Source organism: Talpa europaea (genome assembly GCF_964194135.1).
Source record: "Talpa europaea genome assembly, chromosome: 2".
Taxonomy (NCBI): domain Eukaryota; kingdom Metazoa; phylum Chordata; class Mammalia; order Eulipotyphla; family Talpidae; genus Talpa; species Talpa europaea.
The window spans coordinates 44,076,319-44,103,490 of NC_140068.1; the positions used below are offsets into that span (position 1 = coordinate 44,076,319).

Consider the following 27,172-nt stretch of genomic DNA (forward strand, 5'->3'; position numbering starts at 1 on the left):
GTATATTAAGTGACATTTCTTCTAAAATAAACCCCTGGGATTGTATGCTATTAATTTATCTGTATGCCGAGAAGTATCATCCACTCTTAATCCAAAGCAAGGTTTTCTTCCTTGCCTTCAGTCATTTATTTTCCTCAAGGGTCCGTTTGGAGGGAGTGAGCCAAACTCTAAGTGACTTACTTAGAATTTTGAAAAGCCAAACAACTTACCTTACTTTTTGCAAAGCTACATTTAGTCAATTTTATTTACGTTTATATTGAATGCTAACTCAAGACACAATACTGCTTTTTTCCCAGAGGATGCTTCTCAAGTGGCTACCAGCAAACTTTGCACTGTTCTATCATTCTTCAGTCTAACTTTTCTCAAAACGATAACAGAAGCTCCCCCATGTAAAAGCTGGTGGCAGTGTCTGTGCGTGTGTGTGAACACGAGGGCAGAGGTGCACAGAGGGCACCTCCATAGCACCAGGGTATCTTCAAAAGAGGCTGGAGGCCCTCTCTTCCCAGGGACTTCCCAGGTCTCAGGTATGATTACGATTTTTAGTAACACTGCCAGAACATCATACCTCATTCCCTTCCTGTGCTTTACACCTTCAGATTTATAGCACTTAAGCGTCTCAGATTTGCTCCAGCTGATTTTTCTTGGAGATTCCAATCACCATTTAAGTTGCATCAAATCCCTATAAAAATTGCTCTACATGAAAAATGCAGTGCAGGGAAGCCACACCCAGCTCTCCACATACTGTGTCTTGCTCCACACATCACATACACTACTTTCTAATCTCCTCAGAACACAGCTTCTGATCTCCACTGTACATGGCACACTGTGTGTTTTCAAGATCTTTGGTTGCTGTTTGAAATGTCATCTGTTTGCCCTCTCCATTTCCCTTTGGTCTTTAACATGTCTTCTGAGTTTCCTGAGACAGATTTTTCACTTTTCTAAAGGATGCCTTTTTAGTACTAATAAAACTTTCATACTTGTCTGCTTAATCATGCCAGCTTTACTGTCCCCTTTTTACTTTTTGTTTTTGGCTCAGAGGTATATGAACCATCTGTGCCTCTAAAACAGTTTGCTTAAATAGCCTCCAGGCAGATTTTATGGTTTTTAAGTTTTTTACTTTAACCTTCAGCCTGCTGTTAGCCATTTTCATCACAGTTTTAAAATCAGCCTCTTTTGGAAACAACTGTCACTATATGGGGCTCTCAGAAGTTACTGGAACTGGAGAGGGGGCGATTGACTCTAGCTGAACTGGACCATGGTTCCCGTTCACAGTCATCTGAGGCAGGTGCAGGTATGATCAGCCTAAAGAAGGAGATCTCCTCTCTGTGGCACCCTGGGGAGCAATGCAGACAGTCTTCATTTAGAATATCCATGTCCACATTATCTAGTTAAGACCCAGGGAGATAAAAAGCTGAATTACTTATCTGCATTTTTATTTATCATTACATTTTTATGCAGGTCTCACCATGATTCTAGGTGCTAAATGAGATACCAGGCTGAAACAAAGAATACAAAGCCAGGGAGGAGACTCCCTTCTTCCCGCCATACCTCTGTGCCATGAGAATCGCCCTCCATTGTGGGGCCAGCAGACATGCTATTCTGTTTCCATTCTATCCCAGCTGTCTATTCTGGGGACCTGGGTGTCAATAAGCATTTTTCATCCTGGAATTTATCATCACCCAAACTTCCTCTCTACCCTTGCATTAATGTTAACATGGCTCTAAAGTTTTCTCTATAAAAAAACCACATCTCTTCCAACCCAGTGGGGTGGGGGTGGGGGTGGAGGAGCAGAATCTGCCTTCTCTGTGACTCTATCAAAAAGAGACTTACCCCCATTTATTTTCAATCACCCAACACATTCTTCAGATAGAAGTTACACTATTCTCTTCTCTCAAATTGGTGCATTTTCACCCAATGTTTCTCTGTTATCATTACTGTTTTCCTGATATACTGGATATTAAAAAATACCTAGGTTCTTATTGTAATCTTTACTGTTGTTATTCTTTACAAAATGTTCCTTTCTTCAGGAGTTACAAGCTGCCAATATACTCCCAGAAATTAATTAGTATTAATGTGCTCACTATTAGTCCATGGCTGAGTGAGAAGTCAGGGAAGACAGGTAAGCAATAAATCCCCAAGGATTGGTGAATGAATGAATGAATGAATGAACAAACGAACAAATGTATAATTTGGATTACTGCTACCAGGAATATTTATTTGTTCAGTTTCTTATTTGCAAAGTCCATTCCTTCACAAAGAACTTGAAATCCGGGCCAGGATCAAAATTCATGCTGCTATGTCCTCAGTCTAATAAGCTCTTCCTTCTCTCTTCCCCCAAAACTACCTGTTCATTGTTCGGCTTTCAAAACAAGCATTCAGATCTCCTGACCAGTCCTCATTAGAGGCTCTCATAACGCTGTGCCCACACCATCACAGCACTGGACACAGTAGCAATTTCACATTTGCATTACTATTTAAATAGAGGTTGCCTCCCACAGGACTGTAAGCTTCACCACAGCAAAAACCAGGTGTTTGTTGGCCTTTGTAACGCCAATGATTAATAGTGTCTGGCACAATGCAACTGCTCAACAAATATTTCTTGAAAAAATGAATTAATTACTAATAACAATTAATAACTGAAAGGTGCAGCTTTCAAGATCTCTACTCTTGCAGTCACTTAAACCTGATGCATCAGCTTCAGAGAAGATCACAATGTGGGCCTCCCAGGTGGCGCAAGGTGGGCCTCCCTGTTCTGTTCCCCACTCTGACTCTGGTGAATCCTCTCACCCCCCCACATTTCCAGCCTATACCCCAGCTCTTGTATGCATAAATAAATCTTAAAAAAAAAGAAGAAGATCACAATTTGTTTGAGTACTCCCATTCTCCTCTGTTTAGCTGACAGAGTTTTCAGCCACAGGGAAAGTAGCTTAGATGTGTGGGCAGGCAGGCTAACCTTTAATGGCAGCCTCATCCCATCACTCATCGAGTTTCAGATCTCTGCCTCCCCACATCCAACATGGTGCTTGGCCAATATCTCACAGGCCACTGCACATGAAACTATAGGTTAGCTGCTCTTCTAACCGCACCATTGTTCCTCTTCATAAATGAGCACATCTAACAGCCAACCCCAATCCCTTTGTCTTAGTTCTGTGTAATCTCATGTTCTAGAGAATCCAAAAAGAATAGAAAGAGTCAGCACTTTGGTTCTGGTACTAAAGCCAACATTATAATAATCAGGTTTGTCAAAGCAGCTGGTCCTGAGTAGGAGAGATAGTTCATCTGAGGGCTCTATAATGAATGAATGTTAACCACATTTATAGTTTTCAATCCATACTTGGATTCCAGATTCCTTCTTCCACATGACAAGGGTAGATGATAATGACGTATTCATGGTGTAAAGAATTCAAACTTATGAGATAACGCTCCTTTTCTCTAGTGAACATTTGCTAGAACCTACCATAGACATCACTCTGACCTCTTCCCTCTTTTAAGAATTTCCAGATTTTCATTCCACTATCTGTTCTCCCCAGGAAGCCTCCCATTTCAGAGGAAATGAGTGCAACCCCAAAGTCAGAGGGAAGCCCCAACTGGTTTAAGTGAATTAGAACATCCACTGCCCTTGTCACAGTTCCCAGTTCAGGCATGAGAATGTGACCTAAGCATGGACAATGAGTGTGAATTTCAAGACTCTTACTTGGAATGCTAGGACACTGGCACTCTGTCTACTACTGGATGTGAACAAGGAACATGTAGCCTTAATTGCTACTAGCAACCACCCCATGACCTCTGGGGAGTTTGCCTTGGGATATAGTAAACATTCTATACAGAAGAATACACAGATGGGAAGATAGCAGACCATGATAAGACTGCTGTACTACAAGATAAACCTACCCCAAAACTGTAAATCTGGGTTTTACAGTTCCATCAGATAAAAGACGTTTTTTATTGTTTAAATTGACTTGGGTCTCTTGCTACATGCATTAATAATACAGCCTATAAGTAAATACCATTTATACTAAAAGGAACTTTAGAATAATTCTTTTACCCAATCATGTTCCCTTTTAATTACCATCTCTTCTTTATGATGTCACTTCCAGGGATGGAGTTTAAGAAGATCTGTAAATGCTTTAAGTCTCCCAGTCCAATTCCTGAGCTCTGTGTGGAGCTTGCCTTCTAAGGCCTCAACCTCTCCCATGAGACTGGACACAAGCTCCATCCACCTCATAGAAAGAAAACTACTGTGCTAGAACATTTAACCAACAATGTCCATCCTCGGTTTATTTTCTCCCACACTTTGCCTCCCTCCTCCCCAAGAAAAAGCTAAATTGGTTCAACACTCTTTTGCTACTGGGAGACGTTTCATAACTATGAATGAATAATTCAGTGAGTATGATATTTTTAATTTTCTGTTGCCAGACACACCCAATTTTGATGGAAATGCTGTTGCCTTTCTTACTCTCCAAATCCCCTCTGCATCCAAGATCCTAACAGTAATTACTTCTTTAACATAGATTCAACCAACAATGAAAATCAGATCATGCAGTGTGCCCTACTCAACACTTCCAAAAACTGCCATAATGTTTAGGATAAAATCCCAACTATTACCTCTCTGATCTACATGATCTGGCCCCTAGCCTCATTGATCATTGAATTACAGACACTCTAAACTTCTCAGTATTGTTCAAAAATGATAAGTCTGTTCCTGCTTAAGAGTCTCTGCTTTTTACTTGCTTCTGCTCCAATTTAGAACCCTTTTAAGCTCTTCACATAACTAGCTCTACCACCTCATTTTGTCCCTACCCACACATCACCTCCTCAAAGATAACTTCTGCAATCACCAGATACAATACATCACCCCATCACTCTCCATCTCTTCACCCTGCATTTCTTCATAGAAGTTATCACCACCTGAAATTGTAGCACATGTATGCATTTTTAAACTTATATATTCTCTAGTCCCTCAGGCAACAGATTGTAAGTCCTCTAAGGCAGACTTTTCTGTTACTCAATAATGTACCCAGCAAACTTAAAACAGATTATTATAGGGGCTCAATATATTTTTATTTTTAAGGAATGAATGGATGAATAAGTCACAAGTTGTTGTTGTTTTTTAAAGTTGACTGAAATTAAATAGAAAAGCAACACAGAGGCACATGTCTCCACTTGGGCAAATCCCCCTTGTCAACTATTTGACGAGCTTAATCTTATCTACTCCTTGGTCTCTGTGTCCCTAAATCCTATGACACCAATATCTAAAACTGCTTCAACTTATGGAACATACAGTTCTCTAGATGATCACAGAAATGTCAGGACCTTCAAAGATTCTTCTTACAACAAAAAGTCGGTATGCAGTCATAGAACCGCTCATCATATTTTAAATAATATGAAATCACTGTATTGAAACATTACAAGATAGCATTTTCATTTATGGGCTCCATATAGAAATCACCAATTTATCATGGAATGCTTTACAAAAGGCCTGTGAAGCAGACAAGCAGTTATTACACCTCAAAATCTCTAGCATCCACTAAATTCCCAAAATACATTTATTGGGGTAGGAGCCAACTCTCTTAATGCTAATTAGCTAATCAAGAAAGTAAAACAACTAAGAAAGTTTAAGTCTGTGTGACAAAAATCTGAAATAAAATCTTTGATTTATGTCATAAATTCTATCTCTGTGGGGGAAAAATCACTTCAAAGTCAAGGCAGTTGTTTTTCACAATCAAAAGTAGTTAAATGCTTTAAATACATTTCAATATATTTATGAAGAAATTTTCCGACATGCTTCCAAAGCTCTCTCATAAATCAGTATAATGTTTCCAAAGCACATTTGGAAGTAAAAAATTCATATCTACTAACTATATTTTCCTCTATTAGAAGATGAATTAAGCAGAAAATACATTAATGTCTGAATTTATAATAGCAGTGGTTAACCCTTAACCATAGCAAACTAATGAGGAATATTTTATCACAGAAGGATTAATCAGGGCTCTCCAACACAGAATTTAGAGAATTTAATCATGAATGGATTTTATTCCCCTATTTAGTTTTCATCACAGGAATCCCTTATAAAGATACTACATCTTAGAATAAATATAATTATTTGAGCTTAATCTTGTTGTTTTAAAGAAATGTTAAATAGTAGCCCATAGCTTAAAAAAAAATAAAATAATCCTCACAGAAGCAACCTTCTACACTTATGTCATCTGTGTGGGCCAAATTCAGCTCAAACATTGAAGAAATATAAGTACAGACATAGTGAGCCTGGAGCCTGGAGCCTGGAGCCCACGAACCCTGTTAGCAACGAGACAGCAACTCAATTCTGGGAGGTGATGATTACTGGACATTGGCTTCCATCCCTAGCCATTGATTATCTCTACCTTTGTTAAAGACTACAGGAGTTTCATTTAACTAGAGTGCTCAGTAAATTGCAGCAGAGTTCAAGCATCTTTTATGGATTCATTAAACCATTGATCTGCCTTCTAGTGCTTATAGTCATGCCCAGCTCTGGCCCACAGCCTGTGTTTACAAAGAATGCAACAGACTGATGTTTGTAACCTCCAAAGGCAGTCTGTCAGTAGACATTAGATTCCACTGAGTGCAGGCCACCCTAAGAGTGGATTGTAACACAGGGAATTTCCCATACTCAATCTGAACTGCTGGTACAGAAATTAAATTGCCATCTGCAGCAAAATTTTCTTTATTCCGTCCAAATCTGTGATAATACGAACAAAGCTAAGAGCTCAAGGAACAAAGAATTACACACAGCGTGTCCAGTTCACACTTTCACTTATGTGTACAAAATCTATCCAGAGGTACTGAGATGGGGGAGAAATAAAAATAACCATGGTGTGGTGTGCCTATAGTTTGCATTCCTGCATGTGACCCTCATGAGTATGTTTGGTTTTATAACCAGACATTGCAGAAGTATATGAGCAAAATTCTGGATCCAAAATATTACCTAAAATATCTCAAAGCAAACCACCTGGCCTGTCTCTGTGTGCACTTATTTAGATATTTAACTTTCTTCACAAAGCATTTGAATTAACAAAGCCTAACTACAATCCCAGGAAAATGCACATTCTCTCTTGGATTTTCTGGACTGTGAACCAAGTATACCCTTAGAGACATCCCCCTATTCTGGTCATTATTAATGTCTCACGGCACTTTCCTTTTTAAAGTCAGACACAAAGAATAATCCTGAGCTAGATGTAGCTTATGATGGAGAAACACATAAAACAACCCATTAGATAATTCTTTAAATGCTCATTCTTCAGATAAACCTGAACACTATGAACAGCAAGGTGAGAAACTTGGCAAATGCAAGTGACTGCATCGATAAGAAGAATGCATGTCCCAAATAACTAGATCCCTTCCTGATCATTTGTTTCACTGAACTGCCCACTGCCCAAACAGACAGCTGGACTATGAACTCAGAGCACGCACATTCATCACTCTGCAGCCGCAGTCACCAGAACACAATGTAGCTGATGCAATCTGACACTGTGGTTAATGTTAAAAGGGAGCGTGCCTTTGAGATGGATTGGATAATTACCAGCAGTTTAGATGAGAAAAACTTGATTTAAGTGTACAGCATTAGCTATCACCAGAAGGATGGCCAAAGATTGACTGTGTCTGAAAAATTAACATTCAAGCATATATGTCAATAGTCCTGTGTATTGCTCCCAGGGTGAAGAGATTCAGATCTATGAAAAATCCCCCCTCTTCCGTCTGCTCGTTGAAAAGAAATATTGAACAAAGATGGGGACTTGAAGCTATTTGGAGTTTTGATCACCTTTTCATATTTAATCTCAAATGTCTAATACTATTTAGAATTTGACATCAATTCTGGGTAATTGGTTAGAGTTATTCCCCCATAATCTTCCAAATGTAGCCCATCAAAAACTAGGAGATGCCATTCCTGTCTTTCAGTACAAAGTCACTTGCCTCTTTCGCTTTGTTTTCCAGGATCTCTTAGACCAGTGTTACTCAAATGGTGTTTAGTGTTCTGATAAACATGAAGACCACATGCCTGCCTGCCAAACTTCTGATGTGATGGCTTTCCAGGGCAAGATGTCCCACTCGGCTTGCAGGACCTTTGCCCTTTCCGGTTTTCTTGAGGAACCTAGGCATCACTTTACACTGACCTATTGCTTACTTCACTGACCAGAACTTTCCTGCTCTAACCCCATCCCAAATATGGTTTGAGGAACTAACACCGCTCCACCTCTCCTACAGAATTTTCATAGGTCCTCATTTGCAGTAGCTCATCAATATTCCACTTTATATTTCAAAACACTACAGAACATGAAAACAGCTGGGTTTGCTATTCTATCCTCCAAAGCTTTCTGAGGATGCCCCAGTTTGAGAATGAAAGGGAACTCAGCCACTGGCCTGCAGAATAAAGTGCTGGGAGGTATAAGCCATTCTATAAGTAGCCTGTGGGTGAGCTTAAAGCATAGTTCCAGTGGATACTGTAGGACCAAAACAATCACCCTGCAAGCCAGGGTGCAGGTAGACAGATCCATCAGACTCGCTGGTGCTCCATAAAAGCAAAATGAATCCACAGAAAGAACTCTGGAGCTCCCTAGGTAGGTGCATTCACTTACTCATCAAGAATATTTGTAAGTGGGCCTCCCCGGTGGCGCAGCGGTTGAGCGCTGGGTTGCGAAGCTGCCCGCGGCCTCTGCGGCGCCGGTTCGATCCCCGGCTGCTCCCTGGCCACCGGCGGAGGATCCCACATGGTGCGCAGACCTCTCCTGCCGCCCACTGCTCCCCTCAGCAGTGTACTTCATCACTCTGCCTGCTCTCCTCTCCTCTCTGGCTCTGGTGAATTCTCTCACCCTCCCGTGCCTCTGACTGTACCCAGTGCTTGTATAAATAAATAAATAAATATTTAAAAAAAAAAAAAAAAAGAATATTTGTAAGTAACTAGTAAAAGCAAGTCTGTGACCTGAGCTTCAGGCAATCAGGGGACATTAATTACAAGTAATTTCTTAATGCCCTTCCCTAAACTTTCATGAATGATGGCCACTTTGCAAATTAAATCTTGCAGGTGTTTAAAGGAGAAAAAGCTATATCTGGCGATATAGCTTGAAAGTAGAATACAATAGGTGGCCTCCCTGGTGGCCTACGGGTTAGGTCTCAGCACTATCACTGCTAGACCTGAGTTCAATCCCTGGCCACTGAGCTAATCCACATATGACACAGCACACCTCTCCTGTCTCACCCGCTGCTCCCCTCAGCAGTTTATTGCAGTCAGTCTACCTGTTCTGCTCTCCACTCTATCTCTGGTGAATCCTCGCAACACTCCCCCAACATCTCTGGCCTACACCCCAGTTCTTCTATGCAAAAATAAATAAATAAATCTTTTTAAAAAATAAAAATAAAATAATACAATATTTCCCTCATAGAATATGTCATTATCATTACTAGGAGATCTAGTGACCTCATCTGCAAATGTTATCTGTCTATATAACCTCTTTTTTTTTTAAATATTTAAATACTTATTTATTTATTTATTTATTTATTTATTTATTTATTTATTTATTTATTTATACAAGCACTAGGTACAGTCAGAAGCGCGGGAGGGTGAGAGAATTCACCAGAGCCAGAGCTGGGAGCAGAGCAGGCAGAAGGACTGAAGTACACTGCTGAGGGGAGCAGCGGGTGCCATGTGGGACCCTCCTCCGGTGGCCAAGGAGCAGCCGGGGATTGAACAGGCACTGCAGAACCTGCAGGCAGCTTCACAACCCAGCGCTCAACTGCTGTGCCACCGGGGAGGCCCTAACCTCTTTATTTTTAATTCTTCCTTATCTCTTATTCTGATAGGTTTATTTCCACTGGGAAAACAATGTTGCTGGGGAACAGCAACATTATGATACTGAAGAAGTATTTCTATCTATTCTTGTCTCTGATTATGCCAAAACTAGAACTAGGAAACAAAACTTTGGTGTTCCCAGGAACACAACAAATTTGAGATGTGAACAAGGAAAGAAAACGTCCTTTCTATTGCCTGTGTGGCTATTTGTCTTGAGTTTCAATTTCCTGCTTGATTTGTGAACATCAATTTAGACAACAGGATATTTCCATGTAGAAGGAAAATGATCAAACACCGGATATTTCAAAATGATGACTACTGGTAGTCTTATTTGTTCCTCTTATTTTTAAAAATCCCTGGGTGACTCACTAAGCTAGAAGTCCCACTCTTTTGTGGACTCAAAAAGAGGATGGGTAGGCCCCCCTGGTGGTGCAAGAGCTTAAGACACAACCTATGAAGCTATCCGCAGCCACTGCAGCACTAGTTCAATCCCCGACCAGGGAGCTACCCACATGGCGCAGCTGACCTCTCCTGACTCACCGGCTGCTCCCCTCAGCAGTGTATTGCAGTCAATCTGCCTGTTCTGCTCCCTACTCTGTATCTGGTGAATCCTCTCACTCTCCCACACCTCTGGCCTGTACCCCAATTCCTGTATGCATAAATAAATAAATCTTTAAAAAGGGGGGGGGATGGGTAAAGAGTGAGCTATCAGTTCCCTGAAAAGCCTCTAGTGCAACAAGTAATGAGACTGATGTCCCATTGTTCAGCCAATGCCCGTAGACTACAAATGTATTTCCGTGCATTGTTTCAAAAACCTCTCAGCCAGCAATTGAGCCTGTTGGGGATAAAGATTCTATAAAAAATAATTATTAATTGACACTGCACACTGCTTAGAGCCAACATCCTGAAATGTATAAGCTAGTGTTTAGCTTCTTTAAGTGAATATGGCTGTGAGTCACAGTGCTCTCCTTGCTCTCTTCTTGAAGAAAGCCTGCAGATATGCAGCATCCCAAAACTCTCGGGTAAAATTTTAAGTTTGGTTTAAAACTATAACCTACATGCCATATGGGTTAACTTGGCTTCGCTCCATCCCACCTCACTTCGTAGAACCAGGATTTGTGAAGCAGGGATGTGATATTCCTAACCTACTCCATCAACAGCACACAGACCCAAAGAAAAAGAAGGTTGGAAACGCAAATGAAATTTAAAGAGCCAATTTTCAGTGGGCCTTCATTTTGAGAGTGGGGCTATTTTTGTCCTTGTTTTTAGCAACAAATCCGTTCCTGCCTCTATACCCGAGCATTTGTGAAGAGGATAGCAGGGGAACCACAGGCACAGCTGTCCCAATTTACATTCACAAATGCAGGTGTTGCTCAGACACAAAACAGAGGTCAGCTGAATACTGCTCCTAATTAGCTACCTTTTCTACTAGGATTTTTCTTTGTAAAGTTATGCATGCAATTTAGGTTCAACTCAGAGACCATTTTTAGATCCCAGCATGCTATCTACCAAGAAGCGGGCTGTCATTATAAAGCATAATTTACAGCACAGTTAATTTTACATGTTTTTTTAAAATCTACATTATACCTAAGGCAAAATTCTGTTCTGCACACACATTATCCACCCTGCTTTCCATCCACTTCTCAGTGTTTAAAACTATAGAATTTAGTCAGAAAATCTTTTATGTCGGAATAGGAAGAATTTGCCCTTTTTTCTAGGATTAAGAATGTCCACAATTTTAATAATGAGGACTAAGGACTTTGTTAAATGATACAAGAAGAGAAGTAGCTTTTTGCCATTGCATTCAGTGGGGAACACCCTGGGGCTTATTACAGCAGTTCTTAGAAATGGCAGGATGGAGACTGGTATCTAATACAATCCATTAGGAAACCCAAGCACTAAATGAAATGACCACAAAATTCTATCAGTTAACAGAAATGCAGCAGCTGTACATGTTTATTGTAATACAATAGGATATTGTTGCAGAGATAACACTCTTAAAATTAAAAAAAAAGAATCCAGCAAGGGATATGACTAGTTTATTTCTCTCTTTGAAAATATGAGAAGGTATAGTATAGCAGAGCTTTAGCATACATATATAAGCATGAAGATTAAAAAGAAGACAGGTATTGTATGTACACTAATGGGCTACCTTCAAAGTCACTGGCTAAACTTCAAGCTACTTGCAGGTTTTGCAGGATGTTCAAAACCTACCCCAATGGGGGCCTCCCTGGTGGCCTAAGGGTTAACTCTCAGCGCTATCACTTTATCACCACTGCAGCTTCAATCTCCTGCCAGGGAGCTAACCCACATATGGCGCAGCAGACTGCTCCTGTCACACCCTCTGCTCCCCTCAGCAATGTATTTCAGTAGATCAGCTGTTCTACTCCCCACTTGTCTCTGGTGAATCCTCTCACTTCCCTCCCCCACCTCTAGTCTACACCCAATTCTTGTATCCATAAATAAAAATAAATCTTTTTCTTTATTTTTTTATATATTTCTTACATCATTTTTCATTTTTGCACAATATATGCATTTTCATCTTGGTTATAGTCCCCATTAAAAAAACCTACCCCAATGGCACCTTGCAGTAGTGAAAAGTAATGGTTCCACTCCTCTCCTTGCCAATTTTACCTACTCACAGTACTCCAAATATTAATTCTTATCTTAGCTCCCAGTTATCCATTTTTCAAAACTGTATGCTACAGAAACTGAAATTCCATTTGACCTTAAATTTTACAATGATGCAAATATATATACACGTTCATATCTCTGTGAGTGTGTGTGCATGTGTGTGTGTAGTATTCTGGGCTGTTTTTCCAAATTGAATCAGGTGTCTTTCTTCAAAGGCTTCCTAAAGTAAAATTGCTTTGCAAAGAGTAACATTTATCACCAGGTTTGTGACAAATTCATCTTGCATAATTTTATTCCCTACAGGCAGTCCATCAAGATTCAGACCCATAACCTTTCAAAATCAGAGAAAGACAAAAACCCTTGTTCTATAGCCATCTTCTGGGATGGAATGCAAAGTATTCTGTTGTGGTAAGCCGGGCTTTGAAGACAAAAGCACTGGATCCACTCCTGTGATTGTTACCCCAGTGCTCAGCATTCAAAACAGGAGCCCCTGGATCTCACAGATCATTTTAATCCCCTATACTAAAGCAAAAAACGTGTCTCCCATATGTTGCTCTAACCACCCTCCCCTGATGCCTCACTGGCTCCTCCCAAGGGAACGTGAACTACTGTTGAGTGTCCGTCCTAAAAGAATTTCAAACAATTTCCTTACTTGTTTCTCTGTTTCAGTGAAGATTAAGAGCCTAGTTCTTAGAGACTGCTACTAAAATTCCACCCCAATGAATTCTGCAGCCTAATTCATCCAGCATTATGGTGTATGTGTGTGCTGTTTTTTGTTGTTATTTCTGGGTTTTTTTTTTCCCTTTGGCAGAATAATGTGACTGAAATTTACAGGAGATGATTTGCTGCAACAGTGCTTCTAGCAATGCAAAGAGCCTGAGATTAGCATTTTAGGACTGCGAATGTCAGGCTTAAAAAAAATAGTAATTGTTTGCTTCAAAGAAGGACAGAGTTTAAGCTTGTGTTATGGAAATGGAAATGCTGAGCAAAATGCCGATGATTTTATGAATTAAGGAAGCATTACAGATTAATGAAAAATAATCAAGAACTAGCAATTTACTTCAATAATTGATGGCAAAATGCTATAGCAGTTCTTTAAAGATTAAGAAATTAACTGTGTGCGTGTGTGTGATTGTAAAAATGTCATGCATTCCACTTCCCATAAATGGTAGTTGATACTATTCTAAAATGACATTTGCAGATCTGAGATGTCTTGAAACAAACAAGAAAACCTATAATGGCTGTTCCTGTGTTCACCCACCATGCTTCTCACAAACGCTTGGCTGTGTGAATAATGTTGGTTCACGTTTTCATCATTTCACTTTTCTTCAATATAATCATCTTTAATATTAAGATGTCAAGAGAGACTTGAAGTTTTTCTTGACTAGAATTAGTAGATTTAAGGAAAAAGCAAGGGCAATATTCCGATTGGGAAGAAGTGTTAAGCAAAGTGGACTAAAGTTTCCTGGCCATGCTTCTGTGCCTAGTTTCTCGGCCTTCGTAAGAAATCTCTACCACTTATCTTGGGTGGACTCTAGTCTAAGTGCCCTATGGCTGGAGAGACACGGGCGTTCAGGACACCAGCTGTGACCGCCAGGCCCTCATCTGATTCATTCACCCTCTCAGAATTCAAACACCAACACAAGAGAAAATGAAGAGCAGGTTACACATTAGAGGGGGGGATTCCTTATTCCAAAAGGTTAAGTATGACAGAGAAAGAGAACAGGCAAAACAGAAAGAACAAAAGTAAAAGGTGCGCAGTGCGTCCAGCTGGCAGCTACGAGGGCGCATGCGCATGGGGGCTGGCGAGGCCTGCGGGCCGCCTCTCTCTAAGGTGCTCTTACCTTATTTCTCTTGAAGTAGGCTCGTCGGCAGGCCGCAAAGCACTTCTCGCTGCAGAAGCTTTTCACCTCACTTCCCATACTCAGGGAATAGCGCTTGATTCCCACTTTCTGGCACCAGGCACACATTATTTGTACATTTGACACATCATCTTCTATAATAAAAGTATAAGAAAAATGTTCACATCAGAAGCAAACATCCCTTCAAACTTAAGACACACCCTGAACTTGACAGACTTATTTGAGGTCCGATTTTAATTTCCATACCTCACCTCCTTTTTGCCTAGTTGATACCCCCTCTTGGTGGGAAGACTGGAAGGTTGGGGGGGAGGTCTCTTTCTTTCCCCCACCCTTTTTTTTTTTTTTTAATGTGTGTGTGGGGCTAACTAAGTTTCTGAACAACATCACTTACTTAAAAACAAGAACATGACTGCAGAGCCATGAAGTTTCCTAGGGCTTCTGACCTGATAAACATGCTTTATCGAACCAGGTTCAGTAGTAATGTGGCCTGCAAAATGACCCATTTCTTCAAAGGTACTGCTGAAAGCTTACAAGGTCTGCACTGGGTGCAACACCCACAGCTAACCTACAAATGTGATGCCCTAATGTGAACCTTGACAGTCAGGAACCAAGCTCAATCTTGGCATATTCCCTATTACTGTTACATGATATGGGGTGTTGGTTACTCTTGCAAATATATGATTCCCAAGTGATATAGTTAGTCAAAAAAGGAAAGATGTGAAGCCAGATTCTGCCAATGGAACGGCACTAGCCTGGCTCACTCAGCAGTCTCCTACATGCAGCCTTCCCACTCGGGGGTCCTCAGGGAAGCATAGGCCTGATTTAAATTCTATGGCTCTTAGTCTCCGGATGAAGGCACAGTAATGGGGATGTCAGTTGGTAATAGGGTGTCAGCCATTCTCAGACAGATGTGTGGTCCTCCTAGCTCCTGTAGGACCCCTCAACACCAAGGGGATGCTTAGAATGATTCCCGGTGGCAAGCAAATATTTTCAATATTTAAAACATTGTATTTATTCTCCTTTGTATAAGAAAACAAATTTAGCCAGCACAAACCCATGCTATCACAAACATTAGTCCTAAAATAAGAAAGATTTTGAAATTGAGTCAATCAACAAAATACATTAAGTAATATATGGTGCAAGTAGTAAGAAATTATGACAAAAATGTGGTGATACTCAAATGATTAAAGTGTGGGAAATACTGGCTTCTTTACAGGGAAAGAGACTAAGTAGAAGTCTAAGAAATATTTCTTTGCTGCCTTTTAAGGATTTTTGCTGCAGCTTGAGTTCTCTCAGTCTTACAGTTGACAATGTGTATGTGTGTGACTGGTTGCCACTATTAGTCACATCTTCTTTTTCATGTTTTTGTTTGTGTGTTTGTTCGTACTAACCCAGACTCATGCTCCAGACATGAATGATAATCACAAAATCCCCAACAAGCTCTGGTATAGGGATGTGTGATTTCTGAATAAAATCCCCCAAAGCCTAATTCCTAAGCAAGGCCTGGTCCATGACTTGTTGACATATTCATGGTTCTTAGAGTCTGTCATGCAATCACTCCATTTCCAAGCAAAAGATTTGGTTTGAGGCAGTGAGGTCATCAGCCTGCAAAATTAGAAGCAAACTAATTTGTTGTGCAGTGATATGGCTTTTTTCCCCCCCCGAGTATCATCACTCAGAACTAGGTGCAGCATTTGGTTTACCTTAATGGAATAAATACTGTCATTTTAATGACCATTTTCATTTCACAAATTACATACTATGATTTAATATTAGTTATCAAATGAAGCACTATAAAAATGACCTTTGATGTGAATCAAACATTTTTGATGACATAACTTTCTTTAAATGGAATCATAACATGAATTCAAATGTCACACAATTACTGCATTTGATAATCAGCTCTAGTCAAAAAAAGCTTTTATATTTTATATGATTTCTAATAAGGCATCTACCTTCATGTAGACATTTCATATGGCATAAAAATTAACAAAACTCTATCATTTACCTTAGTGTATGGAACTTATTTATATTAGAAATATTTTTTAAACCTATCCTTACTAACCTAACTAGCACTAATCATTTCTATTTTCCCCCAACAATCAATTGCTTTAGAATCTTAAATTCCTGAAAAAGAAGAGACAGCAGAACTCTCACAAAAGATCCACAGGCAATAAGCTTGATTCTGGTGAGATCTGTAAGGAAAAAAATTTTTATGGGGGAAATTATTTGCCCTCACAACTCAAAGAGGAGTCCCCAGTTCCCAAAAAGTCATTTTGGTACATGCATTCCATCCCCCTCATTACTTCTCCCTTTAAATAGTCTGGTTTGAGAGACAAAACATCAGCTATTTAAGTCCTAGCTTTTTAACCACAGTGGACTAAAGCTGAGACGACAGAGGGCAGAGAAAAGTTCTGCAACACGCCTGGCCCTCAGCCTGCTCTCCACCCGCGGGAATAATGCTGAAGGCAAAAAGCAGCACAGGTCTTTCTCATGCTGCACTCCATCACCACCAGAAAAACAGACCCACTTAAATTTTTTTAAGGGAAACCAAGGATAGTTTCTTACAACAGACCTAGCAAATAACCAAAAGTAGAATTTGAATGCAGATTATTTTTATAATTCATGTGTGGTAGAAAATAACAATATGAGAAAAAAATAAAAGAAACTGCGTACTTCTATTTTATATCTGGCAGCTGGAAAACTCTTAGAATGATGGTTAAGCATCTGTCTTGTTAAATAATTCAATATGCCCAGCCGTTTTTCATAAAATTCCATTTCATAAAGGCAAACACTTTGGAAAATTCCATTAGGTTTCTCCTTCTCTGTCATCAAACTGTTATCAATAGCTAATGATCCAAAGAAAAGTCAGATAAGTGCATTATTCCAAAAGTTCAAGAAGACATTTTCAGACATTTCAGGTATTGTAGGTCTCATAAAAGTCATTTCTATGAATATATTTAAGAAACTAAGAACTGCGATTATCTACATTAATTTTGTTAGCTAAAAATGTATCTCAGAATTCTGCCACCAGACATGAGTTGGTGGCCCCATCTTAAACAGTATGACTGCACCCCTAAAAAAGTGAACTTTCCATAAGTTCATAAAGTCAAGGGGATTGTTTTATTTCAACAACCACATCTTTTTTTTTTTTTTTTTACCTGAAACCCAGGAATGATGTGCCTGCTTTACAACTGCAGATGGCCCCCAGCGCTTCAGCTTGTCTGACTTGATTTGATTTTTAAATGTTTTATTTTTAAAAATATTTCTTAAAACTAGGGAAAACTTTATTTTCCCTGTTTTTCCTGTCTTTTATTTAGATCTTTAGGCTAAAGATCTGTGCCACTAGAGAATTATTGTTACCTCAAAGAAGATTCACAAAACAGAATTTTCCTTACGGCCATCAGACAGTGTATTTTTCATAATGAACAATGCAACAAGAAACACAAAATATTTACAGCCTCAAATCACATTCCCAAAGTGAATACTTTGTATAACATGATAAATTTTCATATGATAATATCTTATAAATATGCATCAGTCAAAATACGCATGTTTCAATTAATCAAGAAAAGTTTATACTACCTCCTTAGGAATTAATTAAGCAAAATGTTTAGGGCATTTTCCTTCCACTCTAATGTTCAAAGAGCCAAAGAACATCATTCTACTTTACATCCCAGAAGGCAAAGTTCAGATTAATTATTCTTAGATGAAGTAAAAATTGTATTTATTCATCATAGCAGAGAAGTATGAGATCAAGCATTTCTGGAATGCTTTGCTGAAGCTGTTTGAGAAACTGCCTTATCTGGTAACTTTTGAAATTAAGGATGGCCATTGGCCAGTGATATTTGAGGGGCATCTGAATAGGCTATGAACTTGCATACTGACAAGAGGCCCCCTTTACAAAAATCAAGAGGGCTTAATGAACCCCAAATGATACAGACTTACCCCCCCACCTTTATAACTTTCATGGGCGTTCAAGACCAAGGAAAAAATTTTAAAGTATTTGTTGGTGATGTTTCTCTCCTCCAACATTTCCTAGAATGCACTTATCCAGATAATAATTTCGAGACCTGAATTATATTTCAGACAAACTGCAAGGCAGCCTGATGTGACTCCTGTGTGTTCCCTCTGCCATGAATCAAAAGTATGGCTTGAGGGTGAGTGCTCTGCTAACCTATTTGTTGGAGCAACTATATTTAAGAACAGAATAAAGATGTGGCTTGGAAGACAGACAAGAAAATAGGGTTAAAGGTGTTCTTTCTTTGCAACCCTTTCTGGAATAATTTCATTCTAAAAACTTTAAGGCAATCCTGTTTAAAAGTCTCTACAACGTCCTCCAGAAGCTCCTGTATAATAATTCTCTGTGTTTTAGAATTGAACATACAAGAAGATCCAGGGAAAATCTGGACCACTAAGTCAAAAAGAAAATAATTTTGGTTAGCCATCATTCAGCATTTAGTAGGTCCCAGGCATGGAGCAAAGTTCTTTAAATTCCTCATTTAATCTTGATGACAACTACCACCCTCCACGTACGTATTAACATTACCCCCATTGTACGGATGGAGAAAGTGTTTTAGACATTAAGTTGTTTTGCTCCAAATCACACAGCCAATACATACCAAACCTGGATGAAGACCAGGATGTCTGACTCCAGAGCCCAAGCTCTTTATCGCTACACCTTAGCCTGGCTACACCTGGAGACTACACAGCATCCACATAAGCTTCCCTCACAGAAGGACTAAAATCTTACTTGCACAGCACAGCCCTCCATGACACACTAATAGATGAAGAAAATGGAATCAAAAAGGTCAAAATGTCTTTGAGGAGACAGTGAAGTATTACTCAATCAATATTTGTTGATTGATTTTTTTTAAAGAAAGTTAAAGGCCCACAGTGCATGCCTTTACTCTTCATCACTAGGAAGCATGGATTTACCACAAACGTTCTATCTGAACTTGCACCAGCAAGTGCTACTTAAACATTAAATGATGAGACAGAACCTATAATATTGGATCTTGGGAGCAGTCACACTACCCCAAGGCAAGCAATACTCTTGGCAAATGTCTCTCTTGAGAGCAGACATCACAGCATGATGTGGGTAAGGCTGACTTTCCATGGGGTAAAGTGGAAAACCAATAAGCTATCCTATCTTCAAAAATTATTCCTCAATTGTTCATTAAGATTCAAGTCTATCATTAAAGAGTCATTTATTTGGCTAAATATTTCTTATGTGCCACTTTAACATAAACTCCCTGAAAGTAAGAAGGCTCAATATATATTTCAATAATAACTTATGCTTTAAAATGAATGATTCTCTCTAAGCAAGTTTTTATGCTTTCAGAGAGTGGGGATAAGGGTTGAGGACAAGGTCCCCAATGAGAAAAGTGGAGGGTAGACATGGGAAAGGCTCGGGCACAAGAAGCTATGGTCACTCTCTTGCTAGTATCTGGCCCTTGACATATAGCTAGAGTAAGCTTACAGCCAGGAAAGGTACAGTGACAGAAAAAAACCCTGTCTGGCCAAAGGGTAGTACAATGTCAAACATTTTCAGAATGCCTTTTCCCTGTGAATATGAATCAGGGTAGAAGTTGAAGGAGGTGGGAATAATGGCCTATCTCTAGAAAAGAAGAGCAACCTGCAGATTCACTCATTACAGTATTAAGGGAGTGAATTTTTTTTTTTAAGCAAATGAGGTGACGGATATACATTGCTTTGCAAACCTAAGTCACCATTATTTAAAAGACAGTGTGTTGGAATTCAGAGAGAGATAAAGGACACTGCTGAGAGTACTCATACTGCTCCTTCTGTTGTGTACCAGGGGCAAGTCACTCAAGGAAACAGTAAAGCCTATCCTATCTTTAGTTGTGGTGAAGATCACATGAGAGAAAGTAGGTGTTTTCTACATATAAATGTGTCTTCCTTAGAATTACTGGCACTCGAGCCATAAGAAAAGGGTAGCTATCCGCTGTGTGCAGTCTGGAAAGGCACCGGTGTCGTCAATCACATCCCCTCCCGTGGATGACATCCACAGAACCATTATCACTGACAACAAAGAACAATCCAGTAATTGGCTAAATATCACTAACACAGACTTATTTAAGAATAAAGCCGTTAGATTTAATAAAAGCTTCACTTAGAGTTATTCTTTTAAAAAACTTACTTAACTTGAATTAATAGTTGACAAAGTGTTGCCAAATATATCACTGTACTGCCAGATATTCTGTAATTAATAGATGAGAATTCTTTGCAATTATTACATCAGCTATCATCCACACATGGGTGGATCCTTCTCAGTGCCTGAGAAGTTTGCTCTTTTTAAAAGTATCATAGTAACAACTGCAAATATCTGTGTCACTTTGGTAAATGAGCTATCAAAATTTGCCAAATAATAGTCTGGCTTAATAACACTGATTATACTTATTTCTCAGTAGAAGGATAGATGCAATTCAATGATAGAGGTGCCATAGACTAAGAATTATTTGCAGTACCTAAAATTATGTCTACTTTTTCCTTTTGGAAATAGAATTGAAGCGATTTCAAGAAATGAAATCATCCCCTCTCCTCTAAGTAGTACTTTAGTCCAAATAAAGTAAATCACCATACATTAACGAAAATCTGGTTCCTATAAGTAAAAGGGATAAGCACATATTACACTAAATACAAATGATGAAATTTAAAATTAATTTTCAATTTTCTTATGGAAATTTTCTAGCCAATTTTTAATTTGACTAGAAAAAAGATGAACTAAATATTTACAGGCCTCCCTGTGCCAGACAACTGGTCAAAAATGCCAGGATGAATGCGACATGGCTCTGCTCCTAAAGAACAGACAGAAAAATGTGTGAGTCATTCTATGACAGGCAGAATGTGGTGAAACAGAGGTTCAGAGACCTGTTAGAGCCCAAAGAGAACAGTATTTGAGTTACATCTTGAAGAATTTGCACAAGGAAAGCTCAAGAAAAAGGACAGAAGGAATGGCAGAAGTCAGGGAGCAACAGGCAGGTTCAAGGATGGGAGCTCTTTGTCACCCTATTGACTAAGACTATATGAAGCGGAAATGTGGGGAATGAGACTGGGGCTGGAGGAACCTGAACAAGGAGTTCCTGAATCTCTTTTTACACTGGTGCAGGAGGGACTTGTCCTCTTTCCACAGGTAATAAAGAGCTCCTGAATGCTTCTCAGCAGGACATGACAGGATCAGAGATGTGCTAAAAAATGTTATTTCAGCAAGCTGGATCAGAATTCAGAAACATTGGAAACTTGTTCACTCTGGAAGCCTCGATAAGCAACACAAGAGCAGACTCCATGTCTCACCTTTATGTGTTCAATGCCTAATACATAGCAATGTTTATTAAACCACACTGGATGGATGGATGGTTGGATGGATGGATGGATGGATGGATGGATGGATGGATGGATGGATGGATGGATGGATACAGAGCAAAGGAAATAGAATATCAAACCTATAGACTGAACAGATATGAATAGAAGAGGAGAAAATTAAGAGTTGAGACTAAAATAATTACCAAATGTAAGATGTAACTCAGCCGGAAATAATGCAGACTTCAGAGAATTCACCTCCCTGTGTTTCTAGTCAAAGCAGACCAGGGAAAAGTCCAAAGAGTTCTTTGTGGAAACTGACTCTACAGTCAAATTCAATCAAAGTAAATTTGCTTTACTTCCAGTGTCCTTCCTTGCTTAATTTCCCAGGATTCAAAGAAGGAAAATAAAAGGAGAGATCACATGAAGTTACAAATAGTAATTCTCTCTTGAATACCATACTGAAATTACATTCTTTAACAAGACACCACTAAGCACATGTGCCTCTGGCTCCTCAATATGAACTTAAATATCTCCCCATAATTTCACTGGTTTGCCAGTGAAGGGGCTTCTTTTCTCTTCGAGCCCCTCACCATTTCTCTGTACTCACAGCACAGAGTCTGTCTTTTCTACACACTCACCCTAAGAAACTAAAGTAATAAAGGAAGAGGGTAAGGAAAACCCAGAGTCCTTTATGCAACATTTTTCTAAAGAACATTCCACAGAACACTAATCCCATAGGATATTTAAATGGGTGGGTTTTTTTTTAAGACCTCCACGGTCAAATATATATGGAAAACACTGGGTTAAACAAAGTTAAACAGCAAGCTCTTTACTGGCTTTTTGGTTTCACCAATGTATAATTAGGAATCTTGATAAGGGAGACAGCATGTGCTTTATTTCATAAATTTGACAATGGACATGTCTTTTTTTTTTTTTTTTTTGTGGGACCCTTGCCGGTGGCCGGGGATCGAACTGGCGCTGCAGAGGCTGCGGGCACCAACCGCTGCGCTCAACCCAGCGCTCAACCGCTGCACCATCAGGGGACGCCCAATGGACATGTCTTTTCACAGTGAATTCAGAAGACTGGAATTCTGAGGACGTCTCCCTCGACACTCCATTGTCCTACATTAATACTGAAGCCTGAGCACTTCCCCGTGAGCCATTAATTATCAGAAAATTTTTTCCTCTTTTGCCCAGAGTTGGAGCCTCCAAAGCCAGGGGCTACCTCTTCTTGCACTGCCACAACCATATATCCAGTGCTACCAACACCTTCAAGTCCTCAAGAACAAAGACACTCATGCTCCAGAGTCCTATGTTGCCTGCTACATGTATCAAATACAAAGAAGATGAGCTTTCTACAGTCCTACGGAGAAAATGGAAGAAATCAACAATAAGCAATGGGAGAGTAATGCTACTCTTAACAGACTGAATAATTGATGTTCACTGGGTGAGTGCCCTAGACAAGGAAATCAAGCAAAACCTTGTTCCTCACCCTGAGCCCTGGATCTACCCTCTGACCCATTTAAGATGCTGTCATCATGTTGCTTTCCACTACACCTCTCTTGTCCTCATGGCTGAAGCCCACTAACTGAAGCCCAGCATCGAGCCAACAAATGCACATATTAGGGACAAGAGAGCCAGGTCAAAAAATGTGCACCAGCATTCCGTCACTGCTGGAAAAGCAATTCCCAGCCCCTGCCCCACCAAAAGGGGCAACATCTCCAAAGAAATACAAATGGCGCATATTAGGAGTAAAGGGCCAAGGTGCTTAATGCACAACCTCAGAGCAAGAAAAGTATTCTCATCACCTACTTAGTATCTGAAGGGCTCATTTCCCCTTCTGAAATCTGACTGTCCCATTAATTATACATAATGGGCCCCAGAGTGGTTGACAAATCTCCCCAGAGGGGGAACCTTAATTGTAGAAAAAGGATTCATTTATTTATTCTGTTTTGTGCCAGCCACTATATTAAGGGCTGGAAAGACACTGGCAAACAAGACAGACGCAGCCTCAGTGGTCAGAAAGCTTTCCATGGCTGCCCAGAGTGTAAATGCCAAAATGTGGTAGAAAACTGGAAAAGCCAGGCTTGTTCCCAGGGCTCTGCCACCACGAGGGGTCATAGAAGTCAGTTGACTTGGTGACATAATGGGGGTGAGAAGCAGATGCATTGCAGGGGAGCATGGCAACTGACCAGCAGGCCTGGTCCTAGCTCTCAGCTATCCAAGCAGTCCTGCCAAGCAGCACACTGTGAAGGGAGGGGGGGTGAGTTGATAGGCTGAAAAATGGAAGTGAAAGGGACACCTGAGAGGGGTAAAGAATTGACATAAAGTGCTGTTTTTTCCTCCTCAATCCCCTTCCTTTCTTCCATGCCCTGAACTGAAAGCTTAGTAGATGAAGAGTAAGAAAACTTCACTTAACTGAGTTTGTTAAAAGAACCAAGTTGAACCTGCTGGAACATTGTCTACAAGATAATTTACTTCCCTCTTCACCCTTCCTTTATTGATATTTTTATTTGAATTTCTTGAATGAGAGTAATGAATAGTTGAAGGACTTTCTGAAGGGACCCATGCCAATCCCTACTTGGGAATCTGATGAGATGTAACATGTCTAAACAGCCCAGCTGTAGGAGAGGAAGAGGGTCATACAAATGGAAATATTTCAGATTTCTCTCTTCTCTGTACATATTTCTCATGGGCCATATCATCTATATATTCCTGTGCTCCAATTACCATCCATAAGATGAAGACTTCCATATCAACACAATTATCTCTCAGGAGGTATTATTTGCAAATGCATCCTAGATATCTCTATTTGCTATGTCCAGAGCTGCACACACCTCTATCTCCATAACCTGCCCCTTTCCTGTTTCCCATCCCCATTCCCTGCACTACCATCCATGCAGTTACCTACTAGGGAAAATATGCACTACCCTCCCTCTCACCGCCCACATTCTAGCTAATCACCAGGTGCTTCTAAATAATTTGATTAAAGATCCACTCATTCATTTATTCAATAAATATTTATCAAGTATGCTTATAACCAGGCACTGTTCTAGGTGCCCCACTGCCATGGAGTTTACTACTATCCAACCCAGTGAAGCCATCAACATCTCTGGTTCATACTACAGGGGACGTTCTCTCTTTCTCTCCTCCAATTCATTTACTCCACTCTGGATGTGGGGAATTGTTCTGAAACCCAAATCTTATCATCTGCTAAAAAACCTTTGCAGCATCCACTTCCCTCAAGTTGAAATGCCTCAATGCGACATCAAGGTAACCTCTTGGCTCATCTGCTCTTTGGGATATGACTGATTTCACTTTCCTTAAGGCTCTCTTTCTACTCTGCGCCTTTCTACGTGCTGCTTCCTCACCCACAACTCCCAAGATCTATGACTAATTCAATCCTATTGCTTCTTCCTATCTTAAAAACTCATCCTAGGGAGACCTTTTCTGAACCCAAACCTGGTCAGATTCCACAGCACTCATGACAGTCATCAGACCTGACTTAGTGGTTGTCTCCTCCAACAGGCTCTGAGACCATTATCTGTATTGTTCACTCTATGAAATGTCTAACTTTGGCCCTCAGCATAAGGAGGAAAGGCAGAATCTCTATAAGGTAGACCTTGGTTGGCTGGATACCTGGGAGGGGAGAGGAGGGAACAAGAGAAGCCAAGGGCACCATCTTGGGTAATCACACAGAACAAAGTTGTCTTAGAAACACCAATGAAAAGCCCCAGAACAGAACAAGACTCTTATTTCCACTTTTCTTGGCTCTATCTACAAACTAAGTCTTCTCAATTAACCAGGAACTTTGAGAGGTAAACATTGGTATTATTCCTAGAATAATAAGAATTAACAATTTCACTATCAGTTCCCTCTCTTCAGTCAAGTCTAGGTTAATTCCAGAAACACAGACACCTTGTGCAAGTAAAGGAAGCACAGACTGACATTCCAGTAATTATTATCCAAGCAGATCCATACCTCCCCCCAAAAAAGTTTAGATAATGCCAAGAGAAGTTCTAGGATGCCTCAAGGATCATGGAGGTATGTGATTTAGGATACATCTTTAGATGGTAGTTCCTTCAGAAGTGAGTTCTGGTCCTGTTCTTCCATGAAAACAATTGAGTCCCCTTAAAAAAAGTCATTTAGCCTCCACAGGTCTCATTTTCCTCATACATTAAAGAGTGAATTGATCTACATGATGTCCTAAGTTCCATCTAAAAATTCTAGAAGCCTAAATCTTTCAAAATGACAAAATCCATTTAAAGTCTAGGGAGAGCATATTAGTTTACCTTTTCTCTATGTTTTGAACAACTGACTTAATTTCCTTCTTCTTCCCCCTTTTATATAGCTACCACTATTGTCCCTTGCCTTAGCACAAGAGGCTTAGAAAATTTTTTGGCTAATGGGACAAATTAAGAACTAGGCCTCTCTTTGCTCTCCAATATTTGCACCACAAGAATCTGATGCTCTCTTTTTATTTTTTTATTATTTACATTTGACTTTAAAGGGAAAATTGAATGTTTATAAAATGCTAAGTTTTCTTTCACTGTGGACCTATACACATGCACACAATATTTTATCCTGAGGTGATATATACAGGTGATATATTGGGCATGCAACTCTAGAAAGTAGGAGAGAAGGACCAGAGGGATGAATCTGGGCAGAAAGAGCCAATATAACACTATAACACTAAAGGAGATTGGTGGTCAAGAATAAAGAACATTCACTGGAGTTTATAAAACATATTTCGTAACTATTCATCTAGGGGCAAGAGTAGGAAGAGTTTATTCACCAAGTCTCAAGTTCCACTGAGCCAGTATGTTAATTCCCCTCTCTTTTGGCTTGAGCTTGTGTGAGCAAGTCCCAAAAGAATTTACATCTTGTCAATGCTACCATCTCAGAGAAGCCCCAGAGTAAGAAACTAGAGATGTATGCCCCAGAAGCAAGACCATTCAGAATGTACATGCTTAAGTTATCCAACTACTATAGCAATCACAGGAGTTTAAGAGATGGGGTCAAGAAAATCTGGAATGGTGAACAAGAGGTGTTCTATACACAAAGTCATCATCAGTGTAGAGCCGTGTTTCTCAACTATGACACTATCGACATTTCCAGACTGTTGTTTTTTTGTTGTATATGTCCTGTACATTGTAGGATGTTTAGCAGCACTGGCCTCTGCTCACTACATGCCTCTCCTAGTTGTGACAACCAAAACTATCTCCAGATATTGCCAAATGTCCCCTGGGGGGCAATGGTAGCCCTGGCAAAGCAGGTGTAGAGTTTTATGTATCTTACTTTTGTCATTCACCTACTGCCTCTTCATTTCTCTCCATTTACACCATATCAAAAGCAGCTCTTCAGTAGATCACTGTAAAGGATATTTATATATATAACTTATTTTATAAATTTTTACCAAAATATATTTACTTTAAATAGATAATTCCTAAGCAGTAACGAATAAAGCAATTTTAAATACTTCATATGAGAAAGTTAGAAGGAGACTAGATATAGGATAAAATGTTGAAAT

The 27,172-nt window shown here is 39.7% G+C and overlaps 1 protein-coding gene across 1 annotated transcript in view; it reads right to left on the minus strand.

Moving 5' to 3' along the window:
• The window catches only part of SOBP (sine oculis binding protein homolog), a gene marked incomplete at both ends in the record, with an annotated part of 138,129 nt that overhangs the window by 85,134 nt on the left and 25,823 nt on the right, over positions 1 to 27,172 (minus strand). Inside the window, one exon of the mRNA XM_084257341.1 lies at positions 14,299 to 14,450. Coding sequence (XP_084113467.1) covers positions 14,299 to 14,450 — 152 coding nt within the window. The remainder of the gene's footprint in view (positions 1 to 14,298; positions 14,451 to 27,172) is intronic.